This window comes from Leiobunum rupestre, chromosome 7 (genome assembly GCF_980474605.1).
Source record: "Leiobunum rupestre chromosome 7, qqLeiRupe1.1.hap1, whole genome shotgun sequence".
Classification (NCBI taxonomy): domain Eukaryota; kingdom Metazoa; phylum Arthropoda; class Arachnida; order Opiliones; family Sclerosomatidae; genus Leiobunum; species Leiobunum rupestre.
In genome coordinates this window covers 5799985-5817818 of record NC_143390.1, presented here as the reverse complement: position 1 = coordinate 5817818, position 17834 = coordinate 5799985, and the positions used below count along the sequence as shown (strand labels likewise).

Below are 17834 nucleotides of genomic sequence, written 5' to 3'. Positions count from 1 at the left end.
CATAATCAAATCCCTTATATCAGATGTGGATAGTGGGGGGAAGTATGAAAATAGCCCAAAATCGTGTGATATGAAAGTTTCGCCCTATTTCATAGCTGAGCTACGCGTAGAGTTACAGCGATTTATTGCTTGTAGTATTCATACACGTTAAAGCGGTCTCAATCGTCTGCTATAATATCTGATGTAGCCTAGGTCTACTCTGGGGAGACTTAATTGACCCCCCTTACGGAAAATTAAGTGGTCTAGGAACTTGGTTTTAAGTTTGTATTTGGGACAAATACCAACTAAAACCATACATAAAAACAACTTATTACCAACTAAAACCATACTGGTAACTTAATATCCACTTATTACCCCTTTAACTAGTTTATTGAAAAATGCTGACAACTTAAAACCAACTAAAATGTGTATACCAACTAAATACAAACTAAAAGCCAACTTATTTTTTGGTATGGGCCTGCTTTTACACGGAAGAGCTTAGTGTAGTATGTTCTTTATGGAGAAACTTTCATGTACGCGATATTTACCATTGACTCTACGGAGCATTTCAGACTTCGCCCCATTATCCACATCTGCTTATATGGTTGTGCCCTTTTCTTTTTCTCGTTACAGGTACTATTTGTATATATATACAGGGTGTCTAATTTTATTCAAAAATGAGAATAGGGGTATTGAACCTTAGATTTCATACAAAACTAATGAAATGTGTTATGCTGATATAAGCTATAAACTGCACCATTTTTGAACATGGCTATTGCCTCCTATGACCAACTTATTTTTCATGACCATATCTTTGTGCAAAATCGGCCATTTTTAACGAAACTAACTTTATTGGTACATTTTCAAGTATTCTCAAAAACTTTCTCATTGAAAGTTTTCATCTATCACCAAACATACATTTTTGGAAAACATTAAACGTACTTCATTGGTATACCCTGAAAATTTAAAAAATATCTATTGCAATTTTTGAAATAAAACGCTTTCCCAGTAAAATCAGAGATCCTGTATATTGAAGAAAGTTTTAAAAAAATTCACTGAAAATTATATTAAAACATACCATTTTCAGTAGAAATGAGCGAACTATTTATTTTTAAGTAGTGTTCCTGCTAGAGGTACTTGTCTTTGTTGAGTATGATAGCAATTCTAAATTATTCCATTATTTTTGCACCCACACCCATGCTTACGAATGGAGATAGTATGCTCGCTAGATTTGTGGGAGATCATGGTTGATCAGTGAATATTTTTACTACTACTATTTTTGTAACAAAATACTGTGCTATATAACTTAAGTTTCACACTTTTGGAAATATTTTGTATTTGTATTTTACTATACAAATAAACAAGTTTATACAAAATTGCTAAGGTCAGTTTTTCACAAAATTTATCATTAAAATTGTTTATTAAATTGTTAAAAAAAACTAATTTTCGTTCCAATTTAAGAAATCAATGAAATAAAGATTCTATATGCTAATGCCTTTTTAGAGCTTTACAGCCTTCTATAACCTAGGGTAGTCCATTTTATTATCATTGGTACAAGTACCATAATTCATCCTATAACTAAAAGCTTATTAAAAAAATGTATCACTTTTAAAGTTAAAATTAACACTTATCTTGGCAAAATATTTGGGTGAGTTCTTTTAAAAACCATTTCATAATGAACTTAGGAGACTTTTTGTTCATAGCTGATGAAAATGGGCAGATTTTGTTGTATATTCCAAGATTTTCTGTTCCTAGTTTTCTTATAAAATGGGCAGATTTTGTTGTATATTACAAAAATTTTCTGATGAAAATTGTCAGATTTGATGTTGTATATTACAAGACTTTCTGCTTAAAATGGTTCTATTCAGAAGGGAGCAGCTGCTCCAGGCACCAAGTCTCAGGGGGTGCCTCAGTGGTAAAGAAAAATAAAGCAAGGGGGGCGCCATAGTCTGATCTCACTCCATCCTAAAACTTGCCTCGGGATGGCACTTCTGGTGCTACCCTTACCAAAAAATAAGTTTGTCTTTTAGTTTGTATTTAGTTGGCATACACATTTTAGTTGGTTTTAAGTTGTCAGCATTTTCAATAAACTAGTTAAAGGGGTAATAAGCTGATATTAAGTTGGCCGTATGGTTTTAGTTGGTAATAAGTTGTTTTTAAGTAAGGTTTTAGTTAGTATTTAGTTGGTGATTATGTTGTGCTTCAGATCTACCAATGGTAATCATGATGCAATAGTTAAATAGTAAATAATAATAGTAAATTTGTTATTATTTATAATTAGCACCACTTATCATGTGTTTAAACTGGTATCCTGGTTAAAATGCCTAGGAAGGTTTGGCAAGCCCTTCATGCCACGTGAGGCAACAGCTCCCTTCACTAACTATACTCCTTTTTGGCCAGAAAATGGGGCGGAAAAGGGGAAGGGACGTGAGCATGCGCCAAACATATTCTTGTTTCTTTTAGACGCCATATTTGAAATCGCGCCAGCTATTTTGTATGGGAAAAATTCAGGGGTAACTTCGAAACACAAGTTATTAAATTAAATATGGTTTGATGCAGTATCTTTGGTTGTAAAAGTATTTATGGAGCTCAATTAATTATATTTAATCGCTTTCCAAAGAAGATAACTCGCCTTTAGGCAAGAAAAAAACACAGAAAAAATTGGAGCCCAACGCCGAGTTTGAGGGTTTGTAGCAGACATTTTCGGAGCCCCAGGACTGGATTCCAACGCTAAATTTACCATCTAGTATAATAATACTCCAATAGTTACGAAACATTAAATGAAATTGGTTCCTTAACTTAAGCCTTTTTAAGTTTTTAGTAACTTAAATTTCTAGAGATAATTCGATTATGCCTTCTTTCTAGGAAGAGTATAAAGTTTTTATGAATGAATTGGTTCAGCAGCAAAGACTTGGTATATCACAAAATTTTCATATTAATTACAGGTCACTTGTAGAGATATAACCATAGAAGATAATATGGAAAACTATTCTAAAGAAATTGAAAACTCGTCCACCGTACACCACCACAAGATAGTATTAAAAAGACAACCATATCACCAATAGATAATTTGCATGAAAATTTTATCCAGAAATGAATGGAAATGTGCCTATGGAAGTTAACCTATTACCCGAGGCTTTTCGATTAAAGTTTTGTTATAAAGGAACACAGACAGACTACAGATGATTCAACCTGAATTTGAGAACCGAACTTTACGAGAGAGCATTAGAGCACTGAAAGAGGAAACATCACCCATGCTTTTTCCTATAGATAAAAAATTGCCCTCAAAATGGCGGCCATAGCCCAAAGCTACAGAGCGATACTACTCTATTGTGGATCAATTTATCACTGTCATAATGAGACTGAAAGTCCAATTAGAGTCTTAAATTTATTCCGAGTCTACAATTTGCAGTTGAGCCCAATCTGAGCCTTATATTAGTCAGAATCATTCCAAAAATTAAATCAGTAATTAAAATTTAAAATTAGTACCAATGTAGTTAAACATTTTTAAATATTACGAAGTAATTAACTAATTTTCTTTAAAAATGTTTTTTAAATTTCTAGATTTGTTGGTTTCTAACTTACAACAGGAGTTGTTTAATATTCACACGCAAGTCAGCAATATACCATAGAAAAATAGAATATATTTTACATTTCCATTTCACAAAATCAATGTTAGAAATCTCACAATTCTAATCTGAGTCAAATATTAATGTATAAAAAAACCTAAAAGAGCTTAGAAAGTAACTTTGTTTTAATTAGCTGTATAATTTTATACCACATTGAAATTATTTTTAAATTTCCTATAAAAATAAAGATACAGGAGTTTAGAATTTTCAATCTCTTAAAACTTAAATCCTTAGTAATCCTAATGAAGTGGTTAGAGTAAACCATATCAGTTATTTTTCCACTCCGGTGTACCTTTCCATGTAAAAGAGTAGCGAACCTGCATGACTCTGATATACAAAAAATATATAAACCATTAGAAAAATTTTAGAACTTGCTAATAAGTTACAGAAAATATAAGACACAATTATACCCAATAACCAAATCACAAGCCCCACCACAAATAGTTCTATAAAAATTGACAAGTCCGAGGCGTACCAGCCTGGGTTCAGGAGTACATTTTGAACCGTGCCAAAAACACTCCTATCTTTAGAATATCAAAGCTAATTATAATTTGTTTTGTCTAGAACCGGGCACCATTTACCCACAGTACGCCTCTGGGTCAAGTACCATAACCACAAGGTAACTGACGGATCTCATAGATGGGTTACATCTTGATTTGATGTAAAGAAACTGCCCATTAATTTATTTATTTAGAATGAAAAATTAGTCATGAATTAAAGCAGGAATAAATTAATCGATATCACTATCAACTCACCACACAAAAATTGTAGAGCTTCCTCAAATTTTAACAAAATACTAAATAGTTTAATGTGCTACTGCTTTCCAACTTCTGTAGAAATAGAAGGCCGAGCAACATCCACGTTTTCTTCAAGGCCTAGATTTTCATCATGATCTAAGTCCGGCAAACCGTACCTGTTACCACTTACATGTAATATTTTCTCGTGTTCGCTCTTTTTTTCTTAAATTCAGTAATATAATCACTTTTTTTCATTTAAATTTAATTCCTAAATTTGTTATAACACTTTCAACGTTTTATTATAAGTTTCACTGAACATTCGTTATCCATGGTTAACATACGGAGAGATGGCGTCGTCTGCTTCTAAGAAACATTGGGCCGTAAGCGCATGCGCGTAATTAAAACCAAAAAGGTGTATTACTATTAACCTCTACAAGTTTATACAGGGTTGCCACAAAATTTTCAGATTCAAATTCCCTGTTTTCCCTGACCATTTTAAGAGATTTTCCCTGACTTATTAAGGCCAAAAATTTTTCTTATATATTTTACTTTTATCAGAAGTTAATAAATTTAGATGGACTTATATTACAGTAAAAAGGTTATTGCAATGTTGAAAAAATTAGCCAAAGATTCAAGGAAATAAATGATAATCGTGGAATTTGTCATAGATCTAGAGTTAAATTACCTTCTAAAAGTGCCAAGATAAAATTGAATTCCCTGACTTTTCCCTGAATTTTTACCAATTCTTAAAATTTCCTGACATTTCCCTGACTTTTTAGACCCATTTTCAAATTCCCTGACTTTTCCCTGACGTGTGGCAACCCTGTTATATATTAAAATCGAATTTTTATATAAATGATTTTGTAAAAAGATTAATGGAATGACCAAAAGTTTTCAATAACATAATGAACTATTTGTGGTATATCGCATAAGCAAATTGAATGGTGTCAGCATTCATTATGAGGTTTTTGGTGTATTCGGTTGGAGATATTGCACAACGTGATAGAGCACCTCAATTTTTTTTTAATATCAGGAGCTTAGGCATTTTTTCATCTAGATTGCATATACTAATCCTTATTGCCGTAAGGCCTTGTGTCATTACAGTAAGATGGTGTGTTATGTCATTATTAACATTTATGACCAAAACCCATACATGATGAATTAAAAGGTGTGACAAAACCTTTTATTTGAGGCATTAACTGTCCTAGATTTGTACATAGTGGCTGAGATACAAGTGATTACAATTAGTTTTAATCACCATTTTGAATCTTAAACTGGGGTGCTCTTCTAAAATAACTAGATAGATAGATTGTAAAACATGTCTGGTTTTCAAATGGTAGACATTTATGCTGTCAAATTTATCCTTAAGTGGTTGACAATGTATTCAACCATTATTATTAATTATATTCACAAAAAGCGGCACATTTGTGTTGCTTCCACCAATAGGTGACTTAATTTGAATTGTTAAGTGGAGGATAACTAAATAAAACATTTTCACAGGCTTCCTGTGTTTAATCATTTTAACTCATCAATCAATCATAACCAATAAAATATATTTTCTAGATTATATTTATGCTTCTGATGGAGTAGCAGTTCCAATAAGTTGGATTCATACACAGTTCGGAGAACATACTAAAAGCCTTGCTAATAAACCAAAGCTATTTTTTGTACAAGCATGTCAGGGGGATGACAGTAACCGTTTTATGTCAGGTAAATTCCGTACTTGTTTGTTGCTGAAATGTAGTTTCGCCTTCAGATTTCTCTGACGTTGAACATGATAGTTTCTTTAATGCTTAACTTAGACTTACTTTAGCTTTAATTAATGTTGTATCTCAGTTGCTACATTTTTAATTTTAATTTTTCCCTTTTAGATGCAATTACATCAAATGATCCACGTCCTAAAGAAATTCAACAAAGTAATGAAATATCTCCTCAAATAGCCCAACAGAGTGATGAATCAAGGCTTGGTGACAATACACCTTTCCAAGCTGATATTTTAATTGGCACATCAACTGTCCCTGGGTAAGTTAAATCTAATTAAAATTTGTTAAATGTTTTACTACAAATCAAAAAATACTTTTTTGGAAATTACTCCTGATTTCAATTGAAATTAGTATACATGTATGACCAAGAATGAATTAATGTTAACTGAGAATTGAGAATTTATTTTTTATAATTACGCAGGAATTAATATAATTAGAAGTTTCATTTAAATCAAGGAATACCTCTGCGTATTGTTCCATACCAGAGTGACTGAGAAAAATCATATCACCTCGGGTAGGAATCGAATTACGCGATCGAGTCATTCTTAAATTGGATGTCCGAGGCCTGATAATTCGTGGCCTCGGTAGTCCAATGGTAGTGGCGTTGGGACGGTAACCCAAAGGTCGAAGGTTCGATTCCTACCCGAGGTGATATGATTTTTCTCAGTCACTCTGGTATGGAACAATACGCAGAGGTATATCTTGATTTAAATGAAACTTCTAATTAACTGAGAATGTGTTTAAAGAAAGAAAATCTATGTTTCGTTTTCTAGCTAAAGGGGTAAGATGCACTGCCTGCCTCAGTTGCAGGGTTTCTCTCTTCCTGCTGGCAGTTAATATTTTGCAGAAATTCAGAGGCTATTATTATTATTATTAATGAAGGGGTGAAGGGCTAAGGAAATGCCCGTTCGCGCAAGTCGACCAGAGGGCCATTGTGCAAACCCGAACCTTAAGACTTAGAAAGTCCAATATCCGACACAAAACGGAGAATCCTCTTGGCCGGCATATTATAGAAATCAGAGGTTTCCAACTGATGCATACCAAGATGCTAGAACCTTTGGGCCGCGTAGTAATCGCTAACACCCAAGGCACTACCGTAGGCGCGTATAGCGACTCTAAAAACCTTTAAATAACTTGGCCATGTGCCAAGCTCTCATGAGGACCAACAGCTTTATGGAAAGGGGAAATTGAAGAACTTTGAGGAAAACCTATTTAACCAGTGGGCAGAGAACTTGCTCCTCTTACTGCGAGGCAAAAGTGTTAGTCACTTTGCCATACCACCTTTTATTTAAATAAAGAGTACTGCTACTTAAATTTTTTTGCAGATATAAATCATGGAGAAATGAGGTACACGGTTCTATATACATTCAGACACTATTTGAAATTTTATCAGAAAGAGGTGATAAGGATGAATTTCAAGAACTGATGAAAGATATTAACCAAGAAGTCTCCCAAAGAGAAATAAATGGTGTAACCTGTCAAATGTCAACAGTTACCCACCAACTCAGAAAAAAATTATACTTGAAAAAATTTCCAGTCAGAAGTTAATATTGTAATCATTTATGAAAAATGTTGAAAATATAATTTTTACCAAAATTAATGCATAATTAGTTCTAAAACCAAAAATATCAACTTACATTTTCAAGAAAATAATAAGTACAAGAAATAATAGCTGTAGTAAAACTGATCTTTATTATTCCTCAAAATAAGATTAAATTTAATTATATAAATATAACACAGCTGTAATAGTAATGCTTTTTGTTTTAGAATTTCTGATATTTCCTTACCTACACAGAATAACTAGAAATAAGTAACGTACAAACTAATAGTTTAAGGCGGAAGTAAGTGGTTTTGTGTTTCTGGGGAAAAAAAGAGATGGCGCAGAAACACGTCTCTTGCACCTGATTTAGTTAAAACTCCTTGTAGTGTTAAAGTTGAGAGCAGAGCGCGCGCATTTAAAAAACGTACTCGCGCTGAAATATTAGCTCGCAGAATAAAAGTTGCTCATCAAGACTGTAGAAAAAAGTTTTAATTGAATATAAAATAGTTCCTTGGGCTAGCAGTGTCATTTTCAATCGTCAACTAGATTTATGTGAAACCTATGGAGAGCAGTTTTATTTTTAAAATGATCCACTAGTTAAGATTATTCCAAGGCCGCCAGTTTCCAAATACTATAGTTTGTAAAATATTAAAAATAAGTTCGAATACAAATCTTCAATCATTGACCACTTAAGGTTTCTAACAAAATTATGCAAAAAACCGAGGTTTAATATCTTAATTATTGTAGAATTAGGGAGTGTCGTAAGAACGTCTTATTTCTAGTTATTACTGACTTCCATCTTAAAACTTGTGGGCTGTAGCCCACCAATATATTTGTACCATATTAAAATACTTTTCTATTAAAATCTTTACCAATTGTCCAGACCTGCAAGCATGTTGCCTAAGAAAAAAATTATCACTTCACAGTAGACTTTGCTCTGGATTTCATTCGAATACAAATCTTTAGTTTGTCATAATCTACATAATGTAAGATATTGTTAAAGTAACAGTGGTGCAAAAAAAGAAAATATTATGAGCCTTAATTCTTATAAGAATTGAAATATTGATTTTTCTTGAAATAAATTTTTATATCCTTTGAATTTTCATCTGACCAATCAAGCACTCATTCTCCATAAATAGGTTTGCTGCTATAATAATAATAATTAAACACAATCACTTAAAACATGGGCAATCAAACTGACTTAAACTTGTTTTTAAGGCCTAGTGTGACTGTGGCACAATTAATAAATTAAACTTTTGGTACTTTTAGAAAACGCATTTAAGATAAATACAAAAACCACTATTCAGAGTGGTAATATGCGGTTATGTTCTCTTGCTTTGAGAAGAGAACCTCAGCATAATGTTAGTCTCTTGTTGTCTTGATAATTTGATGTTAAACCACATTCTATGAGGTTCTAAGGTATTAAATATTTGAAGTATAGTTTCTTAAGTTAGACTTTATAAATGTAATTGAACTGTAGATTATCATTCTAGATAAGCGTTTTCTAATGAAATTTTAATGAAAAATTAAATTTAACTGTTGTAACCAATTAAAAATAGTTTGGAAAAAAGTAAAAATTTTCAAGTTATTACTTATCTAATATCAAACTTCAAAAATTTTATTTTTATTTATGGCCCAATCTGTTTAAAAGGGTCATCAATTATTAAATTGGTTATTACAAGTATTTTTACTTACCTGATATTAATATTTTTAGTAATGACATTTCGCTAACACTTTGCAGGCAACCACGACCACCTGTTGCATGTGCGTTACCAGGGCATTTACAAAAATATTAAAACAATATATAAAGTAAAATGAAGATAAGCTAAGAAATTTTTTGTAAACATTAAGAAACCAATCAATAAATATCAAAATTGAAATTAAGAACCATCCAATTAGCAAATAATTCTGAGACCTCAATTGTTGGATTGAGAGGTGAGAGGCATTCTCCCGGATGTCAACTACTACCCAACTTCAAAATTAAATAATACTGGCATACTCAACACTGGAATAGGTACACAATTCAATGGCAGAAGTTGGGATCAAACCAAGACTCCTCTTTCACGAGACAAGAGTGCTTTTATTGTTGGATTTTTTTCTAGCTTTCAGCCATAAAAATATTTAGAAACGGTGTGGCTAAAGTTTGCATATCAAACATTTTTATTGCTAATTTTTTTAATTTCTATACAGTTTTAAATTGAAGCATTTAAAATTTAATAAAACTTAGTTTAACATTTAAAAAAAATTATATATATAATCAATTACACATTTTATACAAAAGAATTGGTTTTACTAAAATTTTAGTATTAAAAATGTTAACTATTGAAACCAGGGTTAGGCTAGGGGCTACTTGTCATTCGACTTCGGGGCCCCAAAAATCAATTCCATTAAGATCCAAAACCAAGAAAAGTTAACTTGATAAATAACAAAAATATACAAGCTACAGCAGACATATTTTAGGCTTGGGCTTCCATTGAAATCCAAAAAATTTTTGAAATTTGATGTAATTATATGTATGTGGATTCCAACAGAAGCCTGCGCATAAAAAATGTCCGCTGTATAGCGACTGACATGCAATAATTGTGAAGAATTGCACTATAAATTGCAAAGTACTGCTTAAAATCCTTCAGATTCCCATGTTATTTTCAATGGAAAAATCCTAAATCATGTTGTCGAAAACGTTTTCGTTGCCATGGCAAAACAAAAGCCCGTCGCAACTTTTCCCTTGCAGGTTTTTTAAGGTACATGGAGGTGTACACTATACCCGAGTTTGAACCAAATCGGTGATTATCACCTCGGGTCGTCTCCTTGTTAGTCTGAGAATAAGTGAAAAGAAAATGTAATTCAGAAATGTATGTGGTGGCATAGTGGTTAGCCTCGCAGCAAGAGGAGCCGGGTTCGATCCCAGCTTGTGTCACTGGGTGGAAACTCGGAACAACTCCTGCGTAGAGTTTGAAAGTTCTCTCCCCACTGGTTAAAGGGGTTTTTCCCCGAGTTCTTTGGTTTCCCATTCCATAAAAACTTGTTGAGGTTAACGGTAATAGTTAGCCCTTACCAAAAATTAAGTGGTCTAGGAACTTGGTTTTAAGTTTGTATTTGGGACAAATACCAACTAAAACCATACTTAAAAACAACTTATTACCAACTAAAACCATACTGCCAACTTAATATCCACTTATTACCCCTTTAACTAGTTTATTGAAAAATGCTGACAACTTAAAACCAACTTAATACCAACTAAAATGTGTATACCAACTAAATACAAACTAAAAGCCAACTTATTTTTTGGTAAGCGAGTGTAGGGAGCTGTTGGCTCGATCGCGTGGCATACAGGGCTTGCCACCACCCTCCTACGCATTGTAACCCGGCCACCTTAATTAAAGGCTTCAAAAGTCGCTTGATGACTTAGGCCTAAGGTGGTGCCTTGGGTATTAGCCTAGCTGATTATTATTATTATTATATTTCTTTCTGAATTTTTTTATTTAAGCTGAAGCTCATCAACTATGGTTTTTTTTCATATGCTAACCATAGTAGTGCAGAGAGCATCCACATTTATACTTCTCTGGCAGGTCTTAAAACTTCTTAATGTTTAATTCCACTATTGGGGAATAGAGTAATTTGACACAAGACAACCATACTCTTAGAATATGCTTTTACTATTTTTATTTACATAACAGGAAAATTATTTACTGTACAGTATTTCTGCTAAAGTTTAAAAAAAAATCTAATAAATTAATCTAATCCATGCTAACTTCCATTAAGATCGTTTATTCTTTCCGTAAAAATATAATTATAGCCAATTGAACATCAAAAATGTATATTTTAAAAGAAAAACAGTAATATGAAGGAGAAAAATATTTTTAAGAAATTTTAAGATACTCAGCATTTTAATATTGTGTATTATTTCTTCCTAAATATGAAAAACCTTTTTGGTATCACAAATTTATTTAATAAAGAATCTGAACTGCAATTTTTAATTTCTGAATGAGGTCATAGAGTAAATGTAACCTCAATTAATCTTTCTTGCTCTTTCTTGTGAAAGTGCTTGCTTCCAGTGGCTGTAGAAGCTGACACTGATCGACCAATATACTGTACGGGTCTTTGGTGATCACTGCAAACAGAGATACGTGGTTGCACATAAGCCCAGTAACCTTGATTCTTATGTTCTTCTTGTGACCATACTACATCTGCATTTGGATATTTTTCAATTTCATTCTTCAATAAATCAAATGGGAAAGGGCATAGCTGCTCCACACGAGTGATTGCAATTTGCGATTCCAATCCCCTTTTCTTGCATTCTTTGTTAAGCTCGTAGAAAACTCTGCCAGTACAAAATACAATCCTCTTAACCCCGCTAGGATTTTCAGAAGCAGGGCCATTATCTGGTATAATTCTTTGAAATTTTGTTCCATCAGCCATTTCATCAAAGGAAGATTTTGCATCTGGATGTCTCAAAAGAGATTTTGGAGTAAATACAATTAAAGGCTTGCGGAAAGGAAGAACTATTTGGCGTCTAAGAGCGTGAAAGTAGTTAGCAGGTGTGGTACAGTTTAGTACAATCATATTTATGTCATGAAGCTGTTTAACTTCAAAATCTTCATCAATTGAAGGGAAAATGTCTGGTTCGTCACTGCATAGCTGTAAAAATCTTTCGGGTCTAGCACTGGAGTGTTCAGGTCCCATTCCTTCCATTCCGTGAGGCAACAGAAGAACCAGACCACTTTGACGTACCCATTTTGCCTGGCCACTGCTTATGAATTGATCAATGATACACTGTGCTGTATTCATAAAATCACCAAATTGAGCTTCCCACAAAACGAGAGCATTGGGATTGGTCATAGAAAATCCCAACTCGAAACCTAGAACTCCGTACTCCGAGAGAGAACTATTGCAAACGGTATAAGGAGCCTGATCTGGCCATAGATGGCAAAGCGGTCTGTAAGTGGTTTTGTCCACAGTTTGATGATGCAAAACATGGTGCCTGTGACTGAAAGTGCCACGCTCAACATCTTGACCACTGAGCCTAACATGGACGCCTTCTTTCAAGAGGGAACCAAAGGCCATAGCTTCAGACAAAGCCCAATCAACTGTGCGAGATTCCACCATTTCCAATCTAGATTTCAAAATACGTTTAATTCCAGGATGAATTTTGAAATTTCCAGGGGGGGGTGAACTAAATGCTGTGCCAATGTGTTTCAAAATCGACTCATCAACCCCAGTTGGGTCACATTTTACTGGGCTTTTGATTCCAAAAAATCCAGACCAAGGAGAATCCAGCCAATCCTTGTTATACATTTTATGTTCCTTCTCTGCATTGCGATATGCTTCTTGTAATATTGCTTCATAACGCTCCTTTTCCTCCTCAGTTTCTCGTTCCGTTACAACCCCTTCCACAACCAGCTTGCGTGAATAGAGATCAACACAAGGAACTTGCTTTCGAATTTTGGTGTACATTAGCGGTTGGGTAAACATTGGTTCATCAATTTCGTTATGGCCATTTCTTCTATAACAGACTAAATCAATAACAACATCTTTCCCAAAAGTGGCTCTCCATTCTGCTGCGAGATTGCAAATATGAACAACAGCTTCAGGATCATCAGCGTTTACATGGAAAATTGGGCAATTAACAACACGAGCAACATCTGTACAATATGGAGAAGACCTTGAGCATCGAGGATCTGTAGTGAATCCAATCTGGTTGTTAACAACAATGTGTATCGTTCCATGGGTTGAGTAATCAGGAAGGTCGCTCAAATGGAAGGTCTCATAGACAACACCTTGGCCAGAAAAAGCAGCATCACCATGAAGCAATATGCTCATTACTTGTTTTCCTTGAGTGTCTCCTTTGTAAAACTGTTCTGCCTTGGCTTTACCTTGGACAATGGGGTCTACAGCTTCCAAATGAGATGGATTAGCAACTACAGCTAATTTAATATTTTTATTAGTCATCCTATTGAGTCTCTCGTGGGACATTCCAAGGTGATATTTTACATCACCAGATCCTTCATCAGCTGGTTCAAGTCCACTGAACTGAGCCAGGATAGTCTCTAATGGTTTGCGGCATACATTTGCTAGAACATTTAGCCTTCCTCTATGGGGCATACCCATTACAATACTTTCAATTCCCATTTCACTTGACCTATCAATAATAGTTTTCATAGCAGGAATAAGGACTTCGCAACCTTCTAAACCGAATCTTTTCTCTGATACCCATTTCTTTGCAAGAAATTCTTCAAACTTATGAGAACGCACTAATCTTGCCATTAACAATCGTTTTTGGTCTTTGGTCAAAGTCATTACCCCTGGAGTTTCAAGCTTTTCTCGAATCCAGTTGCATTGTTCATAATTGTTTATGAACATGTACTCCACACCAATATGCCCACAATAAACATCTTCTAATCTCTTTAAAATTTCTTTTAATGGTAAAACAGTATCTTTTCCTCCAATAAAGGTATTTTCTGGTAAGGTGAAAGCTCTGTCCATGTCTTTCTCTTCAAGTTTGTGACTTCTTAAAATCATTTCTTTAGTGGTAGGCATTTTCTCTCCTCCAACAGTAGAATAAATGTTGGCTGATGTAATTGCTAATGGATCAAGTTGCGCTAATAGGTGTCCTCGTACTTGATAGGAACGAATGATTGCTTGTACTGACAAGTGATCTTCGATATCTCTTGGGGCAGAGGCTGTTTCTGATCGTGGTACCATGGCAGTTTGTTGAGGCATTAAAGCCAGCTGTGGTATATACATAGGCGAGTACATCATTCCTGAACCCATTAGAGGCACCGGTGGGCTTTGGTAGGCCTGTCCTGGTTCAGCACCACTCGCTGTGCTTCTAAAAAATATATCCCAAGATTTATGTACACTGTTCGGATCTTTCTCCCATGCTTTGAACATTTCTTCGACATAAACAGATGAACTTCCATTTAAAAATGGTTCTCTAGCTGGGCTTGCAGTGCTGTATAATCTTCTCAAAGATAGCATTTGTTTATTGATTTTGAATCCAAAACATCCATTAATCAGTTTTGAGGCATGATTAGCTGTACGAAACCTCCGAGGAGATAACGTTAGCTTAACACTTGAAGCCACCCCAAGCATCTTTAGGTGTTGCATTTTGACTAGCTTTGTCTATTAAATAGAAAAAATAAATATGCTATAGTCGCATTTATTTAAAAAAAGTCATATTGAAATAAATATTTAGGCCTATCTTTAAACTTACGCCAAAAGTATTATTTAGTGGAGCTATTTCTTTTTCTGGGACCCAATTTACTATCAAAAACGTTTAACATCAATATTACCTTAATTTAAGATCTTACAAGGAGACGACACGAGGTGATAATCACCGATTTTGTTCAAAGTCAGGTATAATGTACACTGCCATGTAACTTGATAATCCTGCAAGGGAAAAGTTGCGTCGGGCTTTCGTTTTGCCATGACAACCGAAAACGTTTTTGACAACATGATTTTTAATTATTTCCATTGAAAATAACATGGGAATCTGAAAGATTTTAAGGGTCCCCCAATTGACCAAATTGCATTTAACCTTGATTAAATTTAATTTAAATGTATTTTTAATGTTTTTGAAATTTTTCAAAATTTTTCATTTTTTAAAAGGTTTCACAGGGTCCCCGGGACCCTTAAAAACGTTCAGATTCCCATGTTATTTTCAATGGGAAAATCCCAAATCATGCTGTCAAAAACGTTTTTGGTTGCCATGGCCAAACGAAAGCCCGTCGCAGGTTTTTTACTATACCCGAGTTTGAACAAAATCTGTGATTATCACCTCGGGTCGTCTCCTTGTTAGTTAAGAAGCAGTAAAATATATACAGTGTTAAGAGTTTGAGACTGATAAAATCAGGAGTCACATTCTTGTACCGCCACTTAAAAATAAAATAATTGAAATATCTCAGAAGATAGCTTGGGATGGGCACCAACAGATAATATTAATATGCTTTTTCTTTGGGTTATTAAACTTCACTAGAAAAATATTGAAGGAAAATTTTAGGTTTGGTACATTCATTGTAAATGTAATTACCCTCAAACCCCATTGTAGCCAAATGTTAAACATTTATATTTCAACCATGTCACTTGGACTTGGTCCACACAAGCCACTGGCTCTTGATTGAGATATTCAATGTTAGGTTGCCCTCAAATTGCTTTTTATTTAAATGTTTAAAACATGTTATTGACTTACAACTGTTTTTGTGATGAAAGCTCTTAAGATTTAAAATAGGCATACTGGTAAAATTTGGATTTGGTTCTTTACTACTTTTAAATTAATAATTGGTTACGAAGGCACTTATACATGTATATAAAACTAGTTAAACTAAAAACAAAATTCTATACACAAAGTGGAATTTTCATTTTATTTGTCTACTTTTAAATTGCTAAGCAGCTTTTAAATTTTGGAATTGTGAATATTGAAAAACATCGAGTTAATGGCAATAAGGGCTGTACATAACCATAAATTTAACCAGTCACATTTCAGACGAAGTAAAAGCATTTGATAAAGCACTGCAAGTGTGCTAATCGTGCAAAACAAAAGAACAAAATAATAATAAATAAAAATTGCAAACAATTCTTATCCATAGATCTGCTTATAGTTAACTAAGCATGACTCCTGTTATACCAAACAAACACTACAAGCATGCGTTATTTTAACAAAATGAATTTGCAATGTATTTCCGTTTCCTGGGTCACATATAACCTTGGGCCTAACCTTAAGCCAAGGGTTTTCAAATGAACTAGATCTAAATTATTCTCAACAGTCTTATTTAATCAATTCAGTCCAGTCCAGTCCACCATTCTAGATTTAGCTTGGTTAAGAGCGATAATTTATTAAAATTATTTGAAATAACGAAACAATTATTCTTACTAATTTTGTTAAAGCGTCCAAATGTTGCTGTCCCCAACTTGATCGTAGCCGAAAAGATTGCGGCACCCGCTGCTTGCGCAAGTTGCGCCGGGAGATGTTTTATAGACGGTTGCAAATCGTCTGCTATTAATTGCGAAAGTGGTACGTTGGTCTACTCTCTTCATACTACCAAACTGTTTATCTCAATTGTAGTTGGCCGCTGACCAGCCCTAAATCCCATAGCTTTGCAAGACCTAAAACAATATGGTGGCGTGCATAGTTAATCAAATGAAGAGGAAACTGCTGAAAATAAACCAAATAGTTAGTCTATTCACATCCTCGATTTTGGCGAAAATATCTTGAGATGCCGACGTGGCAAGCTGGCAACCACGTCGTATTGTAAAAGTAAGATGGGAAATTTAAAGCTATTATAAGTCGAATTATTAGCTTAAATTAAAAATAAAGCTAATGAGTGCTAGAATTTATAGGCCACCTAGACTCGTTACGGTCGCGAAATCGCGGGAAAAGATTCAAGATGTTTGGTGACACAAGTGACGACGTACAGTAGCGAAAAAAATTTAACTAACGGCTATATTAGCGACGGTAAATTTTAACAATAGCGCCTCCAGATTCTTATAAACTTTTTTTCAAATATGTAGATGAAGTCAGAACTTTTTTGTCGAAAATGATTTTGTCATTTTTAATGTAGCCCCCATTCCCACCGGTTATGCATCGTAACCAAATACCATATATACGCTTCGCTTACTAGACAGGCGTGTTCAATGGCCCAACTTGCATACAATAGCAGACGCTGGTTCAAATTTTCCCCGCGCTTCAGCAGTGCAACTAGTGGTGCCTCTAACGGCTATTTTTGGCTCTTGGAATAGCTCGAGCGAAGTAGGTAATAATATTAATAATAAATTCCTTTTTTTATGATTATCAAGTAAATTTGTAAGCGTAAAGATATTTTTCAAGGAATCACGAGACAGTTTCCTCGCCGGTATAGATCGCGTAATCCCAGAAATGTTAAATGGATCAAATGACTTCAAGTTAATGGCTACGTTCAACTTTGACAACTTTTTTTCAATGAACGATTTTTGTAAAATCCGGTTTTGACGTCACGTTGACAACGTTAACTCAACGATTGAAAGGGTATTGATATAGTTTGATATTCATGGTTGAAATGAATGCATTCATGATTTGGCCTTGAAAGCTTTGGCTACGCCCTCTGTTGGTTGCCGTTGAAAACTAGATACCTAGCTTATCACCAAAGACTATATAAATTCGTACATAGCTTATATAGTCTTTGCTTATCACTATTCGCGTTTGCAGCTAACA

The 17834-nt window shown here is 34.1% G+C and overlaps 2 protein-coding genes across 3 annotated transcripts in view; one reads left to right on the top strand and one right to left on the bottom strand.

Annotated features, from left to right (window-relative positions):
* The window catches only part of LOC149934183 (caspase-6-like), a 28702-nt gene extending 18835 nt beyond the window's left edge, over nucleotides 1-9867 (top strand). For both annotated transcript variants that reach the window (XM_090153159.1, XM_090153160.1), the window contains exons 6-8: nucleotides 5909-6055; nucleotides 6217-6367; nucleotides 7434-9867. In XM_090153159.1, coding sequence (XP_090009285.1) covers nucleotides 5909-6055; nucleotides 6217-6367; nucleotides 7434-7656 — 521 coding nt within the window. In that variant the 3' untranslated portion in view covers nucleotides 7657-9867. The remainder of the gene's footprint in view (nucleotides 1-5908; nucleotides 6056-6216; nucleotides 6368-7433) is intronic.
* Nucleotides 9868-11283: 1416 nt separating this feature from the next.
* On the bottom strand, nucleotides 11284-16638 carry Ogdh (oxoglutarate dehydrogenase Nc73EF). Its single transcript, XM_090180709.1, has 2 exons — nucleotides 16518-16638; nucleotides 11284-14770 (listed from the first exon to the last, which is right to left on the bottom strand). Exon 2 carries the CDS (start codon nucleotides 14753-14755, stop codon nucleotides 11639-11641), a length of 3117 nt encoding a protein of 1038 aa, XP_090036835.1. The 5' UTR covers nucleotides 14756-14770; nucleotides 16518-16638; the 3' UTR covers nucleotides 11284-11638.
* Between the last annotated feature and the right edge of the window lie 1196 nt (nucleotides 16639-17834).